Source organism: Caenorhabditis remanei, chromosome III, assembly GCF_010183535.1.
Source record: "Caenorhabditis remanei strain PX506 chromosome III, whole genome shotgun sequence".
Lineage (NCBI taxonomy): Eukaryota > Metazoa > Nematoda > Chromadorea > Rhabditida > Rhabditidae > Caenorhabditis > Caenorhabditis remanei.
This window is the reverse complement of record NC_071330.1, coordinates 10966596-10985261: the sequence shown is the minus strand read 5'-3', so window position 1 is coordinate 10985261 and position 18666 is coordinate 10966596. Positions and strand designations below refer to the sequence as shown.

At 40.2% G+C, this 18666-nt stretch overlaps 4 protein-coding genes across 4 annotated transcripts; 1 reads left to right on the top strand and 3 right to left on the bottom strand.

Annotated features, from left to right (window-relative positions):
• Positions 1–1226: 1226 nt before the first annotated feature.
• On the bottom strand, positions 1227–4144 carry GCK72_010684 (uncharacterized protein; the record flags this gene model as incomplete). The annotated part of the gene is made up of 12 exons (XM_003092272.2): positions 1227–1408; positions 1457–1666; positions 1716–1851; positions 1898–1990; positions 2034–2165; positions 2209–2409; positions 2453–2558; positions 2603–2841; positions 2996–3266; positions 3321–3456; positions 3500–3851; positions 4109–4144. 12 exons carry the CDS (start codon positions 4142–4144, stop codon positions 1227–1229), a joined length of 2094 nt encoding a protein of 697 aa, XP_003092320.2.
• Positions 4145–4396: 252 nt separating this feature from the next.
• On the bottom strand, positions 4397–8443 carry GCK72_010683 (uncharacterized protein; the record flags this gene model as incomplete). The annotated part of the gene is made up of 12 exons (XM_003092263.2): positions 4397–4468; positions 4523–4615; positions 4662–5695; positions 5745–6123; positions 6176–6417; positions 6471–7240; positions 7286–7550; positions 7600–7836; positions 7885–8001; positions 8048–8201; positions 8251–8321; positions 8368–8443. 12 exons carry the CDS (start codon positions 8441–8443, stop codon positions 4397–4399), a joined length of 3510 nt encoding a protein of 1169 aa, XP_003092311.2.
• Positions 8444–9049: 606 nt separating this feature from the next.
• GCK72_010682 (uncharacterized protein) lies at positions 9050–14812 on the top strand (the record flags this gene model as incomplete). The annotated part of the gene is made up of 11 exons (XM_053727991.1): positions 9050–9266; positions 9317–9520; positions 9567–10031; positions 10075–10301; positions 10348–11147; positions 11194–12136; positions 12185–12271; positions 12567–13049; positions 13100–14100; positions 14144–14602; positions 14653–14812. The coding sequence occupies 11 exons, from the start codon at positions 9050–9052 to the stop codon at positions 14810–14812; spliced, it is 5046 nt and encodes a 1681-aa protein (XP_053587568.1).
• Positions 14813–15116: 304 nt separating this feature from the next.
• GCK72_010681 (uncharacterized protein) lies at positions 15117–18285 on the bottom strand (the record flags this gene model as incomplete). The annotated part of the gene is made up of 6 exons (XM_003092268.2): positions 15117–15413; positions 15472–15740; positions 15787–16088; positions 16135–17188; positions 17236–17610; positions 17658–18285. 6 exons carry the CDS (start codon positions 18283–18285, stop codon positions 15117–15119), a joined length of 2925 nt encoding a protein of 974 aa, XP_003092316.2.
• Between the last annotated feature and the right edge of the window lie 381 nt (positions 18286–18666).

Genomic DNA, 18666 nt, shown 5'->3' with positions numbered 1-18666 from the left:
CTGTAGATCACTGTTTTCTCGCCTTCTTATTTTTTCTTCTGTTCCTCAACAATCTAAAATAATCCTTCGTAATCTGATCAGAATCCAGATGTTGGACTAGGTGTGAATAAACTGATTTTATCTTGAAAGTGTTGAGAAAACTAGTGAAACACCATCTGGCTTCTGATATTTTCACGGAAAGTTTTTTCCAGCTCTCATCTCTGAAGGTTCCCGTATTTTATGAGTGTCCTTCTCTTCTGTATATATTCACAGTAGCATTGGTAACCCACTTGATATCGCCTCCACACCCTAACAGCTCTTTCTTCTTCTTCTTCTTCAAATTTACATTGACAGTTCTTGTCAAACACATCGTTATCCTAATAAGTACTACCATCTCTCTTTCTTTCTTCTAAACACGTGTTCCTGCCGCTATTTGTCCTTTGCAATCAGCTCTATTTGTGCTCTGTTAATCTCTTGTTAGAAGGCGAAAGGGTGCGTATATTAGATACGGAAATTAGTAGAGCAAGAAGGGTCAAAAGATGTTAAGTGAGGTAAGCTGTCACATCTTTTGACTATTATAAGAGGCATTATACGTATCCAATTGTCTCTCAAAATAAGTTCATGTGTGTCACTCAAAAAGAGGTTTGTTTCCGCAGTTTAAGTTAGGTACAAATGTTTCCAAAAACTCAGACAAGAATCGGATGAATAGTTGGAGATCATACAAGGCTATTAGGTTAGGGAATAAACAGATAATGTAGATGAATAGATCGGTATATACCACGGAAAATGCGAAAATTATCATTTCCTTCGGACTGGAAACTTACCCACTCTACGTTTCAAAATCCTCTCTTCAAAAAACTTTTCTCAACTTCGATACAGTACACTCTTGATTGATATGCGATTCCAATCATGTAATTCATACAATGATTCGATTGATATCTCGATTCTCCGTATAACTTTTTATCGGTTTTATCTTGACATTCAATCAGAAGTTTTTTCATTCAATGGAGACGTCTAAACTAACAGCGGATGGTTATCTAGAGTAATTCATCATTTGTTTACATGATGGTCTCATTCGAGTATCGTTAACGAAGAGAGGCGAACCTTGTTCCTAAAATGGAATGTTTATTCATATGAACTAGACGATATCAGAAAATGAGCATTTATTTGACGAACTATAGGAATTTATACGGAAAAAAAATCCAGTAAAATTTTGAATAAAAATGATGAATTGATGTTTCTTCTTCTCAAGTTTTGCTTCTAATTCTGAAAACAAACGTCAACAGACCAAATATTTTCCAGAAGACGAGAATTGCTCCGACAGCAACGAAATCAAACCAGAAGTTGCTTATCTTGAAATCTTGATCAGTAATCAATTTCTCTCCTGTTGAGCATTCAATATCGAATAATGGATTCACTGTTTGACAGCCTTAAAAGCATTTTTAAAGTTCTCCCTGAATCCAAATGAACAACAAACCTTCAATTCTTCCATGATCTTTGAAAAAGGCAATCATAATTGCTTCGAATGCGTAATGATACCAGGAAACATAACTCAATGGCTTATAATACCACGGAACCGCATCTACAGTAATCAAGAATCCTCCGAAAACCATCACAGGAACTGATATCAATGGGGCGACTGTAAGGGAGATCGTCACATTTCCACAGAGAGAAACGACGGCATGAGCTGGAATTCAAACAGATATTTAGACGAGTCTTTCTGTTCAAAAACTCACAGAGAGATGTAATAATCATAGACATTGCAATACACATTGTCAAAAAAGTGGTCATTCCGATGAATGTCAATGGAAGACCAGCCATGAAATAGATGATTACAAAGAAGATGATTGGATAGATCAGATGGAGAATCGACTGCAACATTTTCAAATTTCAAATTTCATCTGAAACAAAAACTCACATCTGTGAGCGATCTCGCCATGAAATAAGCACTTGGCGAGTACATATTCGATTGATATTCTCTCACAACAACAGGAAAATCTTCCCAAAAGGACTGAAAAACTACAGATAAGTGAGAGCAGATCAATTCAACATACAATCAAACTGGGCATCATATAGAGAATGTTGTTCATCTGAAGTGTTCCAAAAATGACTCCTTTGATACCAAGTAGATGATCTCTGTGTATTGGAATACGAAGATATACCATTCCGAGGAACCAAGAGACGAGCTGAAAGCATATCTCTAGAAATATTCATTCGACATAAACCTACCACAGTCAAAATAAGTCTTGCAACAATATACTTCTTTCTTCGAGATATTTGGATTAATCCTCTTCCAGTCAGAGCGAAAAATTGGAAACACCAGCTTCTATAAATCTTCTTTTTCTTTGTTTTGTCTTCCTTTTGTTGCTGATATCTAACGGATTCCGATCGTGTCAACTGGTGAGTCGACTGTTGTTGGTTTAGAATTCTCTGATTTCAAGTTAGTTTCTATATCTTTAAATTCAATGAATACCTGCATTCTGGCCTCATAATCTTTCTGTTTCTCACCAACACCTCTCGAAAGAACTCGAATGAAATGATCACTGACTCCAGCAAATTCAGGGACGGGTGAGCCTAATCTGGAAATGAGAAGTGAATTTTGAATTCTAAAAAAGCAACAAACGTTGCCAAAAACGGTTCAACATTCTTAGTTTTTCCCTCGAATGCGACTTTCCCTTGACACAAAACCACCAATCGATCAGCCATTTGATAAACCCAAGTACTCGGTTGATGGATTGTACAGATGACGATTTTCCCTTCTGTGGCCAGATCTTTCAGACATTTCATCACTTGATGAGACATGAATGAGTCTAATCCAGATGTTGGTTCATCACAGAATAAAACTGGTGGGTCCGTTAGAATCTGGAATCAGGAGAGTCAATTTACTGGAAGAAATAAAAGACATAGTTTTTGAGTGGGTCGAACTATTGATCTTCGTGATGGGTTTCTAGAACGGTAACAACGAAACATTTCATTATTACCGTGGTTTATTAGAAAGAAACTTCAGAAAATTCACCTCACAGGCCACCGTCAATCTCTTCTTCTCTCCCCTTGATATTCCTTTTTCTTTCACTGATCCAATTTTTGTATTCTCACAATTCTTCAAACCAAAAGTCACCAACAAACTCTCCACTAATCTCTCCCTTTTCTCTTTACTCAATCGCTCTGGACTTCTCATTTTAACAGCAAAATGAAGAACTTCTGATACTGTTTGACTAGCCATGAACACGTCTTCTTGTTGAACATAAGCACTCAATTGTTTCATTTCGGATGGTTCCAGGGACCGTCTAAATTATTACTTTTTCTTTTTTTTTCCATTCTCATATCGTTTTCAAGTGTACCCATTCAAAGAAACCTCTCCATTCGTACTCAAAGAACTCTTATTTCTTCCAGTTAATACATTCAAAAGTGTTGTTTTTCCAGCTCCTGATGATCCCATGATGAACGTGAGCTCTCCACCGAAAGCATGCCCGTTCACTAAAATACTTCTTTTGACGATTGTGATAGTAACGTCACTAACCGTTATCAAGAATGGCCCGTGACAATTTCTTTTTCTTCTTCACCTCTTCTACAGTAATCCCTTTCCATCTCAAAACTCTTTCCCCTTTCTTTGATGTTTTTCCCCCTGAATTCTCTGTTTTCTCCTTCTTCTTTCCAGTATCTTCCCATGATTCTGCAATCAGTGGAACTTGAGTTGAATCTAGTCGAAAACGGTTTTCAGAGTCCTCTATATCATCTTCTACTATTTGCGCTCTCGAGTTTTCAGATGGTTTTGAGCTCTCTTCCTTTGAAATGTTCTTCTTTTTAGTCTTTTTACTTTCTTCTTGAGTACGATCAGATTTTAAATCAGCACTAGTTTGTTGAGTTGGTTGCTGAAAAAGAGATTATTTCAGCTGATCACAGAAAATTATACCTCTTGAGGATCTGTCAGGGCATCATCTGGAGTCAGAACATCACTACTCATTTTGAAGGAAAAAGTTCAGAGAGAACTAAAAGTGAGCCTCTTCTGAGAATTTTAAAGAGACGAATTTGCCAACGAAACCAACAAGACTACGGTCTTCACGTTTCTTCCCAGCTTCGAATTTTTCGAAACACCGTAAACTTTTTCGGGACACTGTAAATAGTTTACCAAAGAAGAGCAAAACGAGAAAAAATAAGTGTTCATCCGGTATGCGAAAGTAAAGTGAAAAGCGGGAAAGGTACAAGAATTCAATGGGAAACGAGGTTGACTAGTATTAAAACTGGTATAAATAATTATGTACAGTGATAAAATTTTGAAAGAAAACAACACAACCAAGAAAAAAAAGCGAATAGAATCATCAGAATTTTGTCATAAAAATTTCAAGAGTGAGTAAATGGCCAGCAGATTTGAGCTTAATTTATGCAAAGAAGGCAGAAAATATATTTTGGTGACTGATTATTTGACGTCTTTTCGCTCGTAAAACAGAAGATAGGCGCCTTGTTTGTCGACTTCTTCTTCGGATACTTCCTGGAAAAAATACGAATGGAAACATAATGAATCGGAAAGTGTAGAGAAACGTACTCTAACGGAACAATCATTAAGTAGAAGCCATTTGTCTTCGTTACTTTTCGCATATGCAATGAAATGTCCACATGATAATTGACCGTAGTGATTCTGAAACAATCCAAATTGTTAATTTTCACTTTTTTACAGAAATTACCGCTAGTGCAATGCATTCATATGTGTTTCCATCCGGTTTATCAACAAATGGAGCTGGATCGAAATGTTTTAATGGGAAGTTAACAGTCCTCTTGCATTTTCCCATACGACCTTGTTCTCGAAGAAACTCGAATCGTTTTAAGTGAATTATCAGATATTTTGGAAGCTTCCATATTGTCATTACTTTATCTCTCATCGTTTTCTTTTCACATCGATCACATTGAATAGCGGCATCGAGTGTCTCCGGACATGAAAACTTCTCGATACAATGTTCAAGAGAACTCGGTGCAAAATGTCTCGACCATGTTTCAGCCACAGATGGATCATCTTCGCATGCTTGTTCTTGAGAATGATTATATCGAAGATAAAGAGCGATAGGTAGCCAATCTACAGCAATTGGACAGTTGGCAGGAATGAAAACTTTCCCTTCGTCTGGACGTATCGGGCAACCTCTACAGAATCGAAGGGCTGGGCACTGTCCACACCATTCATAGTTTTGATCAACTAGACATAATGTAAAAGGGAACCCAGATGCATCATCTTCACATGGATCATGAGCTCTACTTGAAAATGAGTTCACTGAGTGTTCCATGAATCGATGCATTTGATACATTACATCTTCATATAACTTCTTCCCGGTCACGTGTTCATCGAGTCCAACAATCAAGGGAAGTCCAAAACGGGAAACAATGAAACCAGCTGTAGATCCAAGAATATGGGGCTCGTGATTGTATTGTAGTTTCCTATGCATAGCAACTCTCCATTCATTTTCTCCTGTACTCTCCGGTAATTCGAGAGCATATAAACGAGCACCAGAGGGGAAAGAGCTTAATGGATACTCATCTCTCAAATTGGAACTTTTATGATTCGGTGATCGACTCATCAGTGTTCCTTTACTCGACATGCATTGAATTGTGATATGAGACATTGATATACCGCTGGATGCTGCGACAACTTCACGAAGATGTCCGATTTTGGAGTCACGAGATAGTCTGAAGCCATATCGACGAGGGATTCGACCATCACGATGAACAACTGAAAGAAAACTGATTTGTGAATTTTATATGACACTGAACAATCTTACCAATAACTTGATACAAATCAACATCTTCGAAACCAATTGGTAGTGAAAGCGATGTGAATGGCTCGAAGACACTGGAACTGGATTGACATGTCCGACAGATTAAACGAGAACGGAGTTGTCCAGTGAACAGTTCTGTGACAAGAGAATCGTTTTGTTTCTCGTATTCAGTCCACGATCGTTCAGCCTTCTCTTCGTCGGACTCGTCTTTTAAGTCGCGTGTCACTTCTTTTTTGTCTTCATCAGGTGGTGGTGGTGGATGGAGAGTTTTATTCGCTTCATACATCGATGTGTGAAGCTGATCAAGCAGAAAAGCAACAAATTCTTGACAATCGTGTTGCTCGCTGCATTCGAACATGTCGGAATTCATTCGAATCGCATCCTAAACGTTTACATGTTTATCTGTATCATTCATATTTTCTTCAAAAACTCACATTGAAATCATTCGGTGCAATATTCTTCTTCTTCGCTGCCCACATTTCTCTCAAAAGTTTTGCGTACTCAATTGTAGTCTCTATAGCATCTTTTCTCCGAGTATTTGCCTTTTTGATATCTTCCAAGTGCTCATCTTCCAGGAAGTACTGTGTCAATGGCGAGACTCTTGCGAGACACTGAATTCCAGCATTACGGTAACAGAAGTTTCCATAATTTACGAGGCCAACAGCTCCTGGACGACCTGGAGTGTCATCTTACAGGGGCATTACAAAAAAGGAAAATACAATTGATTACCTGATAACTGAGCATTCGATGAAGACAATGTGGATGCAGCAGTGATTTGTTTCCCGGTAAGAGATGCTCTTAACTCTTCGGGCCAAACTCCGGTTCCTCGCTCACGTACTTCTAACAGCAACTTCATTTTGTTCACCTTTTTCGTTTTTCCTAGTGATGTGTATAATTGATGAAGATTTTGATTTCCATCATCCAGCAGAACATTTCCTTCTTCATTTTCTTTAACTACTTGCCATAATCTCGCATCCCCATCACCAAGACGAAGTTCTGTTTTGCATAATGAGAGTAATTCATCGACAGTCATACTTCGAGATACTTGTGCACAAGCCCATGGAGTTAATGATCGTGGTGTTGTTTCCGACCCATCGTGACTCTTTTTACGATCATGACCAAGAAGAAGAATTTCAAGAGGGTAAAGTTCAAGAGCGGGCTTGTTGTCTTCAAAGAATTCACCATCCAGATATTTTCGAGTAAACTGCGAATCAACTGTCAATGCACATCCATGCCATCGGAGCCATGCTCTCCAAAGAGGAACAGGAACACGAATGTAATCAGAAGGAACAAGATCTGGTTTCAAACGAGCTGATTCAGCTGAGATGCAAGCAACTCTGCTTGTCCAACTGTCTTCTCTTGTTCCTTTGATTCCAGAATTGTCGATTGGCATCGGACTTTTGTCAGCTTCCAGAAGTGTTCGGAACTCCGAGTGCCATCCAGAAGAGACTATATTCCATTCAGTTAGAGGCAGAATTGATGCACGAGCCTCGAATTCGCTAAAAATTATTTGTTTTTTTTAAATAATGAAAAGTGAAACGTACTTGACAATTTGAAGTTCCATTTTCCTTGATTCCGGTCTCAAACCAAGACAGATATGCCCGATTTGGAGAGCCATAGAATAGTACTCGCTGATGTATTTCTCATTTTCTTGTGCCCATATCCCAAAATCAACAAGAGCTGCTTTTCCATTCGCAGATTTAGTAACTGTTTGATGTTCAACTGGAACTTCTAAATCTTTGTACATATTCGAGAGTTCCTCATCTGATAATAGTTTGTCACAATCCACATCCCAAATTCTGGCTAGTTCTGAAAATGGAATTATGAATATTTTCGGTATTTCGGAAAGATTGCTCACGTGAAATCCTCCCAGGGTGAGGTCCTCTACAAAGAGCTGAAAGTGTGCATACAAGTTCTCTGAAATCGATTTGTCCATCTCTGTTTTCATCAAATACAGCGAATAATCTTTCAGCATAACTGTCAGGGAAGCAACCTCCGAGTGCTTGCTTCCATTTGTCTTCGTTCAACTTACAGACTGCACGATCACTAATTGTAGCGAACACCTTCTCGAGTTCTATCACTTCGTTTACTGATACTGAAATATTAAGTTCAATTCGATTCAATTCGAATATAGTATACTTACGATGAGTCACATAAGACATCACCTCGTAGAAAGATATATACGAATCATTGAGCGGTATAGTGAGCTTTGGAGGGCTGAGTCCCCAAGAAGCAAATTCGTGATACTCCTCAATGAACCCTTAAGGTGTTTTAATGAGATAACATTTTTTAAACTATTTTCTCACTGGATTGAACTTCTTCAACTCTGCATAATCCCACCAGCGATGAAAGAAGATTGTCGAATGAAATAGATTCAGCTCCACGAGAAAAGAAGCTAAACAGTAGTCGTCGTTTCTCTTCGGGGATTTGTGCTCCCCCCAGAACATGATAGCAGAATTCCTAGAAAATTTCTGGTCAGATAAATTATTATTTTCAAGAAGACGCTTACATCGTAGTTGATACATCCGTTTTTAAATCTCTGAAAAGCCTGTCGAATTCTCCGATACTCCTCCTCGGATACTGGAAAACGAATTTCATTTGACGTTTCTTACATTTAAAAGCTCACTGTAAGTTCTGGCGTCTTCAGCACTGATAATAGGAGCTATCGCATTCGAACGTCCTGTTAAAATTGTGTTACCCATTGTAGTTCATATCATTTCAGTTTTACCTGGAAATGTATAAGTTTGTTTTAAAGGAAAAATAGTAAGAAAATGTGCGATTTTGAGACACTAGTTAGTACATAAAAGTCAGGAAAAGGCGGAACTGCGGGAAAACAGAGACGAAGCAAGTTGTCCAAAGTCGCGGCGACGATAGAGTGTACAGAGTATGGAGACGCAGAGACTCGTGTCATGGCTGTGCAAACGCGCTCCATGTCCAATCTCGGTTCCCTCGTTTTTCGTTTTCGAATTCGAATTTTTCCGCTGCAAAACTGTTTTCTGAGCCCTGCGCGGCAACTTTTTTGGATAAGTTTTCAATTTCACACAACGAAATGTGGTCCTTACGCTGCAATAAACAGTAGTTTTCTATTCTTCATTGAATCTTTGCGTACATACGTTATTTTACTTTTTTTGGCCTATGTATCTGTTTAGCCGTCTGATCATCTCAACGTTATCTATTGCTATACTTGCTTATCTTGCTTAGAGTTGCGAAACATTTTACTGTATTTAAGCAATGATTATTATTCGAAACTCATCGTTTTTTTTCATTCATTGCTTCTTTCTCATTTCCATTCCTCCATTTTCAGCCCGATGTTTGGCCAGAACAAATCATTTGGCTCATCCAGTTTTGGATCTGGCACTGGAAGCAACTTGTTCGGACAGAATAATCAAAACAAAAGCTTATTCGGACAAAATACCGCCACCAACAACACAAGCGCAACTTCCAGTTTATTCGGAGGCAATCAGAACAAGCCGGCTGGATCTCTTTTTGGCGGTGGTGGCGCTTCAACATCCACAAACCTTTTCGGTGAGTTAATTAGTTTGAATTTTACAGTTTCTCATTACTCATTCTTTCAGGTTCCCCACAAACTCAAAGCAACCAAAGTTCATTGTTTGGCGGAGCACAGCAAAATGCAAATCGATCACTATTTGGAGGAGCCGCCACAACGACACAAACTGGTGGTGGACTTTTTGGTAGCAATACAACTGCCAACACTGGAACATCGAGTCTTTTCGGTTCGTCTAATAACAACACGTCGGCCGGCGGCGGTCTCTTTGGAGGTGAGTAAATGAATTGTCTTCAGAACCTATAAAACTTTAATTTTAGCTTCTGGATCAACAGTATCAGGTACAACAGTCAAATTTGATCCGCCAATTAACTCTGACACAATGCTGAGAAACGGTATATCTCAAACAATTTCTACGAAGCACATGTGCATCTCTGCAATGAACAAGTACTCTGATAAGAGCATGGAAGAGCTGCGTGTGGAAGATTATATTGCAAACCGAAAAGCACCTGGAGCCGGGACTACAACAACAACCGGCGGTGGTCTTTTTGGTTCTTCTAATACTACCACAAATCAAGCTGGTGGTGGTTTGTTCGGCTCGAATAATGCTCAACCCAAAACATCATTATTCGGAGGAGCTTCCACATCCTCTCCTTTCGGTGGTACCAATACCACAACCACCGGTTCATCACTTTTTGGAAATAATAATGCAAATACATCGGGTGCTGGAAGTTCGTTGTTCGGAGCAAAACCAGCAGGGTCATCCCTTTTTGGAAACACAGCAGGTAAGACAAAATTATATTATAATATCTCTAACCGCAAACTTAGCTACTACAGGTGGATCTACATTCGGACAAAGCACAGGGTCGTCTTTGTTCGGAGGGAACAATCAGCCAGCTAATACTTCTGGTTCGCTATTCGGGCAACCACAGACTCAGCCATCTGGTGGATCATTGTTTGGTAACAATAACGCAGGCTCAACAGGAACAAGCCTGTTTGGATCAAATCAGCCACCACAGCAGCAAAATGCATTCACCTTTGGAGGTGGCGCAGCGGTAAGAAAATTTCAATAATTTCAATATCTATCTCATACATTTTCAGACCAGCAATGCTTTTGGTCAACCTGCTGCCAACACTGGAGGTTCTCTGTTCGGAAACACCTCGACTGCTAATACCGGTGGCTCACTATTCGGATCAAAACCAGCCACCAGCTCCGGATTCACCTTTGGCGGTAGCCAGCCAACGACAACCAACTCATTTGGTTCTACGAATACCGGCGGAGGGTTGTTTGGAAACAACGCTCCAAAACCAGGGGGTCTTTTTGGCTCAACGACAACTGGAACAACTGGAGGCGGCCTTTTTGGCTCGCAACCTCAAGCCAACACTGGAGGACTTTTCGGTTCGAATCAAGCCACACAACCACTGAATACTGGATTTGGTAATGCCGCACAGCAACAAGTCGTTGTACAACCTCAAGTAGCACCGGTACCTGTTATTGGAGTTACCGCTGACGTTCTTCAAATGCAAGCGAATATGAAATCATTGCAATCTCAGTTGACGTATGCGCCATACGGAGATTCTTCACTTCTGAAGTACAACAACAGCTCTGAAGCGAAAGAATCTAATTTGAGTGCTCAACAACGACAACTCAGATTCCTTGCTGCTAAAAAGGGAGCAGCTGCATCTCCAGGTCAAGAATCATCGTTTATTGTTCCACCAGTGAGCAAGGTAATGAGCGATCTTTCACCAGCTCTGTCAAGAACTTCGGAAGTTACAAAAGATCTGAACTACACTTCTAAAGAAGCGCCACCATCTCTTGGTAGAGGTCTTCGAAACAGTACTTTCAATGGGAGCATGTCGATGGCGAATCAGAGTGTTCATGAGTCAGGAGCCCTCAACAGGTGAGTGAATATAACTATGATTTTTAATCTACTTTTGAAATTACAGAACTATCGATTCCACACTTGATGCTTCTCTGAACGGTTCTTCTAACCGTCTGGGAGTTAGAGGATCAGTCAGAAAGTCGAATTTGAAACAGTTGGATTTTTCCGCACTATCGGATACATCAAGAATGGGATCGGTTGGAAGAGAGTCCCATGTTGCTGATCCAGATGCTTTACCACGAATTTCTGAATCCGAAAGAAGATCCGATACCGTCAACTCGACTCCATCTGTTGATCCAGTCCAAGCTGTCATTAATCGTCAACAAGATAGGAAGCGAGATCCTCCATCGTTGAATTTGGACACAACCTGTGACGAACACACTGGGTTGGAACCAGTTTCCACTGCAAGCTCTGCTACATCTGTAGTTTCAACCCCATCCGAAGAGAATCCTATTGATAACACAGCTGCTGGAGTGAAACTCAGCAAGCCTGATTATTTCTCTCTTCCAACAATCAATGAGATGAAAAACATGGTCAAGAATGGGAAAGTTGTACTACCAGAAGGGTTGACTATCGGAAGATCATCTTATGGAAGTGTCTTCTGGCCAGGAAAATTCGAGTTGAAGGATATTGTTCTAGACGAAGTTGTCGTTTTTCGCCACAAAGAAGTGACCGTCTATCCGAATGAAGAAGAAAAGGCTCCAGAAGGACAAGAGCTCAACAGACCAGCAGAGGTTACATTAGAAAGAATATGGTATAACGATAAGAAGACCAAAAAAGAGGTCCGCGATGTGGTTCAACTTGCTGAAGTTGGTTGGAGAGAACATCTCGAAAGACAAACGATTCGAATGGGAGCCACTTTCAAAGATTATCGTGCTGAGACTGGAAGCTGGGTTTTCCGAGTTGAGCACTTCAGTAAGTACGGATTGGCCGATGATGATGATGAACCAATGGAAATCGCTCCTCCACAACAAGGCCAGCAACCATCTGCTTCACCACTCCAAGCTGTACGAGTTTTTAATTTCCTTTCATTGATTAACTTACTCATCTTTCAGATCGACATGAATACATCCGCAAGAGATGTCAACAATCAAGTGCAAAGAAAGAAAGTCCATCAGCAAACGGATGGTCGGCAACGAGAGGTCCGTTTTTGAATGATCAAATCGTAATAAAAATCATTATGAATTCTTTCTGTGTCTAGGATTTTACCTGTTTCTAACATTCCCCGTTTTTCTTCAATTGTCATCACGTTACTGACTGCTTGCCAATACCATCTAGGGCAGGCTGAATTCATCAAAGATTATTGTTTTTCTACAGTATTACTCAATAAAGTTGTTTGAAGAAATAATAAGGTCCTCCTGAAAATGGTATTGGCGAACAGACATAACTTTTAATTGCGATGGTTTTATACGTATACGCATATTTGCCTCATTTCAGGTCATTCTTGAACGTGTACCCCCTGCTACTCCACTCCATGATGCTATTCCAATCGTTCGTCGTAAAAATGTCGGTGGACTTGGTGGAGGAGTTTTGGATAATAGTCGTGAAGAATATAACATTTCTGGCATGACAACTGAGTTCCTAAACGAGGACGAAACGTCTTTTTGTGAGGAGGGACAACAGCCAGAGAAGAAGCCTAAACTTGAATTACTTATGGAATTGGAATATGAGAGTAGTCGTTTTATCCAAAATTTGCAAGAACTGAAAGTTATGCCGAAGCCAAAAGAACCAGAACACCGGTTTCATGGTGGTGGTCATGCTGCAAAAATGATTGGATATGGAAAGAGTACACTGACGGATTTGGCGATTGTGAAGGGAAGAAGCTCACGAGTTGGATGGAGTGAAACTGGATGTCTTGTATGGTCTTCTCAACCAACTCATAATCAAATTCTATTTGGAACTCTCGATAGAACTTCTGATGTAGATGATGTAAGTGTTGATTAATAAACAAAAAACGTAATCGGTTTCAGGAAACTCTTGTATCAATGCTCAATGTCAACTTAACCTTATCTGAAACCAGTCGGAAGGGACCTTCGCTAGACACCGATTCTATGTCGTCTGTTCTTACTTCTAATTTTGTAACCTATCCGGATACTTACTCTGAGATGTTCAGAAGATATATTGAAATTGCTCAATTAGGCGAATATGATGGACATGCTTCAGTATGGAAACTTTTGTTAGCACTATTCCCATCTGAAAGAGAGGAAGGATGGTCGTTTGAGCGTGGAGAACTAATTGCAGAGTGGTTGAAAAACGAAGCAATCAAAAATGCGGCAGAAGAGAGAACAACACGAGATACGTCGGTAACTGCTGTATGGAATCAACTGTGTCTTGGAGATATTGACAATGCATTCCAAGTTGCCATAGAAAACGGACAAAAGCAGCTTGCATCGGCTCTCCAAACATCTGTAGTCTCTCCAGAAGTCACAACTCATTATTTCAAATCTCAAATTGATCACTGGAAGAATTTCGATGTACTCCATTTGGTTCCTAAATCAACTCTGAAGTGCTACGTATTAATGTCTGGAGTATCACACTATTCGTGGACTCATGAGGGTCAAACTCATTCAATCAATTGCCTCGAAGGTCTCAACTGGATTCAAGCTCTCGGTATTCATGTATGGTATCTTCGTAAATGGAGTGGTCTTGAAGAAGCATATGATGCATATCAAAAAGATGTCGATGAAGGTCGTGCAGCTTCGAATCGGGGAGATTTGTATGGAGAATTGATCAAATTGGCGTGTGAATCACAACATTCTGTCGAAGTTGTTCTTGACTGTGCCGCTGGAGAAAGTCCACATGATTATTTCCTTCAATGGCATGTCTGGAGTGCCCTGTTTTCAGTTGGATTCAGAACAATGTCGAAGACAGCAGAGACCCGACTTCATAGAAGTTATTCGGCTCAACTGGAATCTCTTGAACTACCGAAATCCGCTTTGTTCGTCCTCCAACACATTGATGATGATGAAGAGTAAGTTTCCAAAAAATATAATTGCTATTTTAGTTCATTTCAGAAGATCCACAACAATTCGTTCATTTTTGGATCGTGTCGCCAACTTCGCCAACGAGGAAATTCTCGATGCCATCTTCGAGCAATACGATATTCCATCCGAATGGATCGCGGACTCCCAATTCTCTATCGCCAAACCCGATAACGATGTCACTCATCTTTTCGAGCTTGCTGTTGCTGCGAAAAACCTAGTAGAAATTCGTCGGCTATTTTCCGAAGAAATCGCTCCGACTGCTGTTCTCTCCGGTGATCATGAAGCATTGAAAACAGCGTGCGTGATGGTTCGTCCGTTTGAGAACCAAATACCAGAGTGGGGAGCTACTGGAATGGTGTACATCGACTACTGTAGACTAGTTGACTTGATTGAGAACAATGCAGATGAGGCAGAATTGAAGGAAGTGCTTGAAAGCCTTGAGACTCGGCTCCATGCTCCAGCCTCTGAAAAGAAAAATACTATTAGAAAGTGAGTATAAGGAATGAACGAACACGAAAACACTAATTTTGAATTTTCAGACTTTCTCTCCAAACTGTCGGTCGTGTATTATTCGAATACCGTTCCGACACGAGTAATCTCCCAGAATGGACTAAACTTCTCGGTCATCACCAGCTTTTCAAGATTTTCCGCGATCGCTCCTCTTGGGGAATCGAACGCTTTGCTATCGACTACGATTAGGATCTTTACTCGGGATGATAACCACTTCTTTTTATTTAATTTTTATTCCCCATCTAATCCTAATTATATTCACAAGTTGTTGTCTTTATCTTCCTCTCATTATCATTTTTGATTCCCGTCTGTCTTTTTCTTGCTATTTATGATATGAATGTTTCGTGTGATGGACCAATCGAAGAAATTTTATTTATTGTTGAGATCACCGCTTCACTGGGAAAAACGGATCGGTTAGGAAACTTCACAATAAATTAAAACAGTGTGAAGCAATAAAATAAGTTTAAAAAAGAATAAGTTATTTGACAGAGATTCAGAAACCAGCGTAATCTTGCTGCTTGGCAAGTTCAAGAAGCATAGGGTCATCGAAGAACTTGTTAACGGAGACGTCTTCGGAGAGTCCTTTACGTCTTCTGGTCTTGATCATGAATTCTCTAGCGAGATGGGGAGTTGGTTGAACATCCAATGTTTTGATGATAATTGATTTGTCAAGCGGGTCTCCAGGGACAAGTTGCCAATGATGGAAAGCTGACATACAGAAGGCTTGTCCTTGAGTGTGGATACGGAGATCGGTTTCGAATCCGAAAGAGTCCATCACAGGAATGTAGGCCTGGAAATAAGAAATGTCGTGAACGGTAAAATATAATAATCATTAAAAGAGAACTTACACTGATGGTATACATTGGTGATCCAGGCATTGGAGCATCAGTGGTGACGTGACCTCTTCGTTTAGCGAGTACTGTGTAGACGGCAGCGACGCAATCAGCAGGAGCTACAACTTCCACTGAATAATATGGCTCCATAAGTCGAGGTGTGGCCATCAAAAATGCTGAATAAGCACAACGACGGGCAGTTGGAATCATCTGTCCTCCTCCGCGATAGAGTGGCTCTGCGGCAATTGTAGCATCCAGGAGTTTGAACTTCACTTGGCGAATAGCTGAAAATGAAAACATGAGAACAGTCATTAATCCCTTTACTCTTACGTTCTTCACACAAGGGGCCTTCTCGTGTGGCCCATTGGAATCCTTGTACTAATGACTCTCTGACAGTGGATAGAAGATGTTTGTCTACTTCAGAGGGCAACGTGTCGTCAAGAAGAATATTTGGGCCAGTAGTATCAGGACCGAAAGCCCAAATGGAACGAGCTGCGAGAAGATCCCAATTGTACTTAGTTTGGAAGAACTCTCCAAGTCTTCGGCGATTCCATCCGATTTGAACAACTTCGTTCTCAATATCTTCATCCAACTGTTTCTCCAAGGGTTCAGCCATCATTGTTATCTTATTTCTGAAAATTTTTACTGTAATTACTTTTTTTTTGAGAAATGTCTCACTTTTTGTTTGGTGTCTCTGCAAAACACTTCAGCGTACTTGTTTCAATAACAGTCTCATTGAAAGTAACAACTGGATCCGCTACTTTGATATCAATTTCTGAGAACACCTTTCGCATATCGTGCATCACACAATCCATATACAACTCTCCCGTACCAAGCAAAACATGCTCCCCTGATTCTTCTACACGTGTCGTTAAAAGTGGATACGATTTGTTCACTTTTCTCAATCCGTCCAACATTTTTGGAAGTTCTGATGGGTTGATTGGTTCGACGGCAAGTTTGACGCAACTTCGAGTGTTGAATTTGAGTGGACGGAAGATGTAGACATCATCTTCGTATTCAAGCTCAGCAATAGTTGCAGTTTTCACAATCGGCTGATCGATTCCTTCAATCAGAACCCAGCAACCTGCTGGAACTCGGGAAACTTCAATCTGATATCTGGCAACATGAACGAACAATCTTCCAACTGTCATTCGTCTACAATCTTCTTCGTCTTGAATACTGTAGTTCTCTCCGAGGACACGAACATCTGCGTTGGCTTCCAAAGTACCACTCATAACTCTTCCGAATACACGGAATTGAGTAGCATCAGCCACTGGATAGTTCTTAGTTGTATGTACCATTAGTGGACCATCAGCATTACATTTATGCATTTCGATGGCTAGTTGAGAATCAGCTGGACCAAGATAAGTTTGTTCAACTTTGCTTTTGGCGTTTTCAAGTGGTGATTTGATGTTTTGTACCACTAAATCAACTAATGCACTGAAATCTCCGAAGAATCGTTTGCAGATCAGAGCAATCAACGGACGAACATTCATTTTCTGTTCCTCTTTCGACAAACGAATTCCTAATTCTGCCATGATATCCGGGAGACAGGTATCAACATCTCCAACAACTTGAGAGAAAATCTTGTACAGTGGTTCAAGAATGAACTGTACGAAGGTTCGTGGGGCTTCATGAGATGGCGACTTCTTCACGAATTTACGGGTTCTCTTGTCGAAATAGATATCTCCCCAGAGACGACGAGCGAATTCTTTTGAATTGAAAGAGTCTCCTGAAAAGTAGAAGTTTGTGAAAATACTACTTTATCGTTTAGCTTACCGTGTTGTTTAGCATAGATGTTGGCGAATGACAAAAGAGAGAAGCAGACATTGTATCGGCCAGAAGAGAATATAACATTTCCATTTAATGGCGATAGAACTGGAACATCTTCTTCCGCGAATGTGCTCAGAATATTGTTTACTTGGTCGATAATGAGACGCAACTTGAAATAAGCATCTGCCGGTGGAAGCTTCAATTCCAAGAACAATCGATCGATCTTCGAGATACAGAGAGTTACGGACAATCTCTCTTGAATTGCGTGACGAATAGCTCTCTCGGTGTTCATCATAACTCCTTCATGAGCATCAACCAACACAACAACTCCATCGGCCAAACGGTAAGCAGCTGTCATCTCATCCGAGAAGTTGACATGTCCTGTAATTTCTCACTTTACGATTTTTATTCGAAATGTTGATTTTTACCTGGAGTATCGATAATGTTCAGCAAATAACTCTTGCTACGACAATCTTGGGCAACGATGCTCACTGGTTGCGATTTGATGGAGCAACCTCTTTGTTGCTCAATGAAAAGAGTATCAGTGAAACGAGTATCAGCATCTTCAGCTCTAAAGAACTCAGGATGAGTTTGCTCCATAAGACAATCCAAGAACGTTGTCTTGCCGTGATGAAGGTGTCCCGCGATTGCTACATTTCTCATGATATGTGGGCAATCCATCAAGTCAGCAAGATACTCTTTCTTGTAAACGGTTTCTGGGAGACGATGTTCAGCAGCTTGAAACTTCTTTTTGGACACCGGTTTCACGATTGGTTCAGTCAGAGGCTGAGCGTCTTCTTCCTGGACCAGAGTTTCTACTCCTTCTCCGTATACTTCAAGAGCAGAAGCATAATATTTTTTGTCCTCGTGGAGAACAACTTGATTTTGTGGAATTTCTTCCGCGTCGTCTTCTTCCATTCTATCTGGTTCATCGTCTTCCTCCATGTCGCTACGGTCATCATCTTCGGCATTGTCATCGATATCACCAACGTCGTCATCGGAGTCTAATTCCGGTCCAATATAGTTTCCAAACTCATCATAGAGATCCGAATCCATCGTTTGAGATTTTCCGGTCTAAAAAACATACAAGTTAATAGAATGAAAACGCAATGTGTGAAGATAATATATAAATCAAGGTTAATCCTAAAATGGGCTTGCAAATAAACGAAAATAGTATGTTATTATGAGAATTATCACGATATCGACAGGGAAAATGTCTACAAACTTTAAGGATAAATCTATCAGCATAACCATTCTGAAAAGGCAGTTTATCGAAAGAAAATTCCTAGTTTTTTTTCGAAAATCGCTCGCCATCTGTTCATTGGAGCGCGTTTACAAGGAATACATTGAAACTAAAAATCTTGTTTGGGACTAATGTATTATTTTACTTCTACATAGAATTCTACAAGAAAACAATCATAATACTCTAGAAACCAT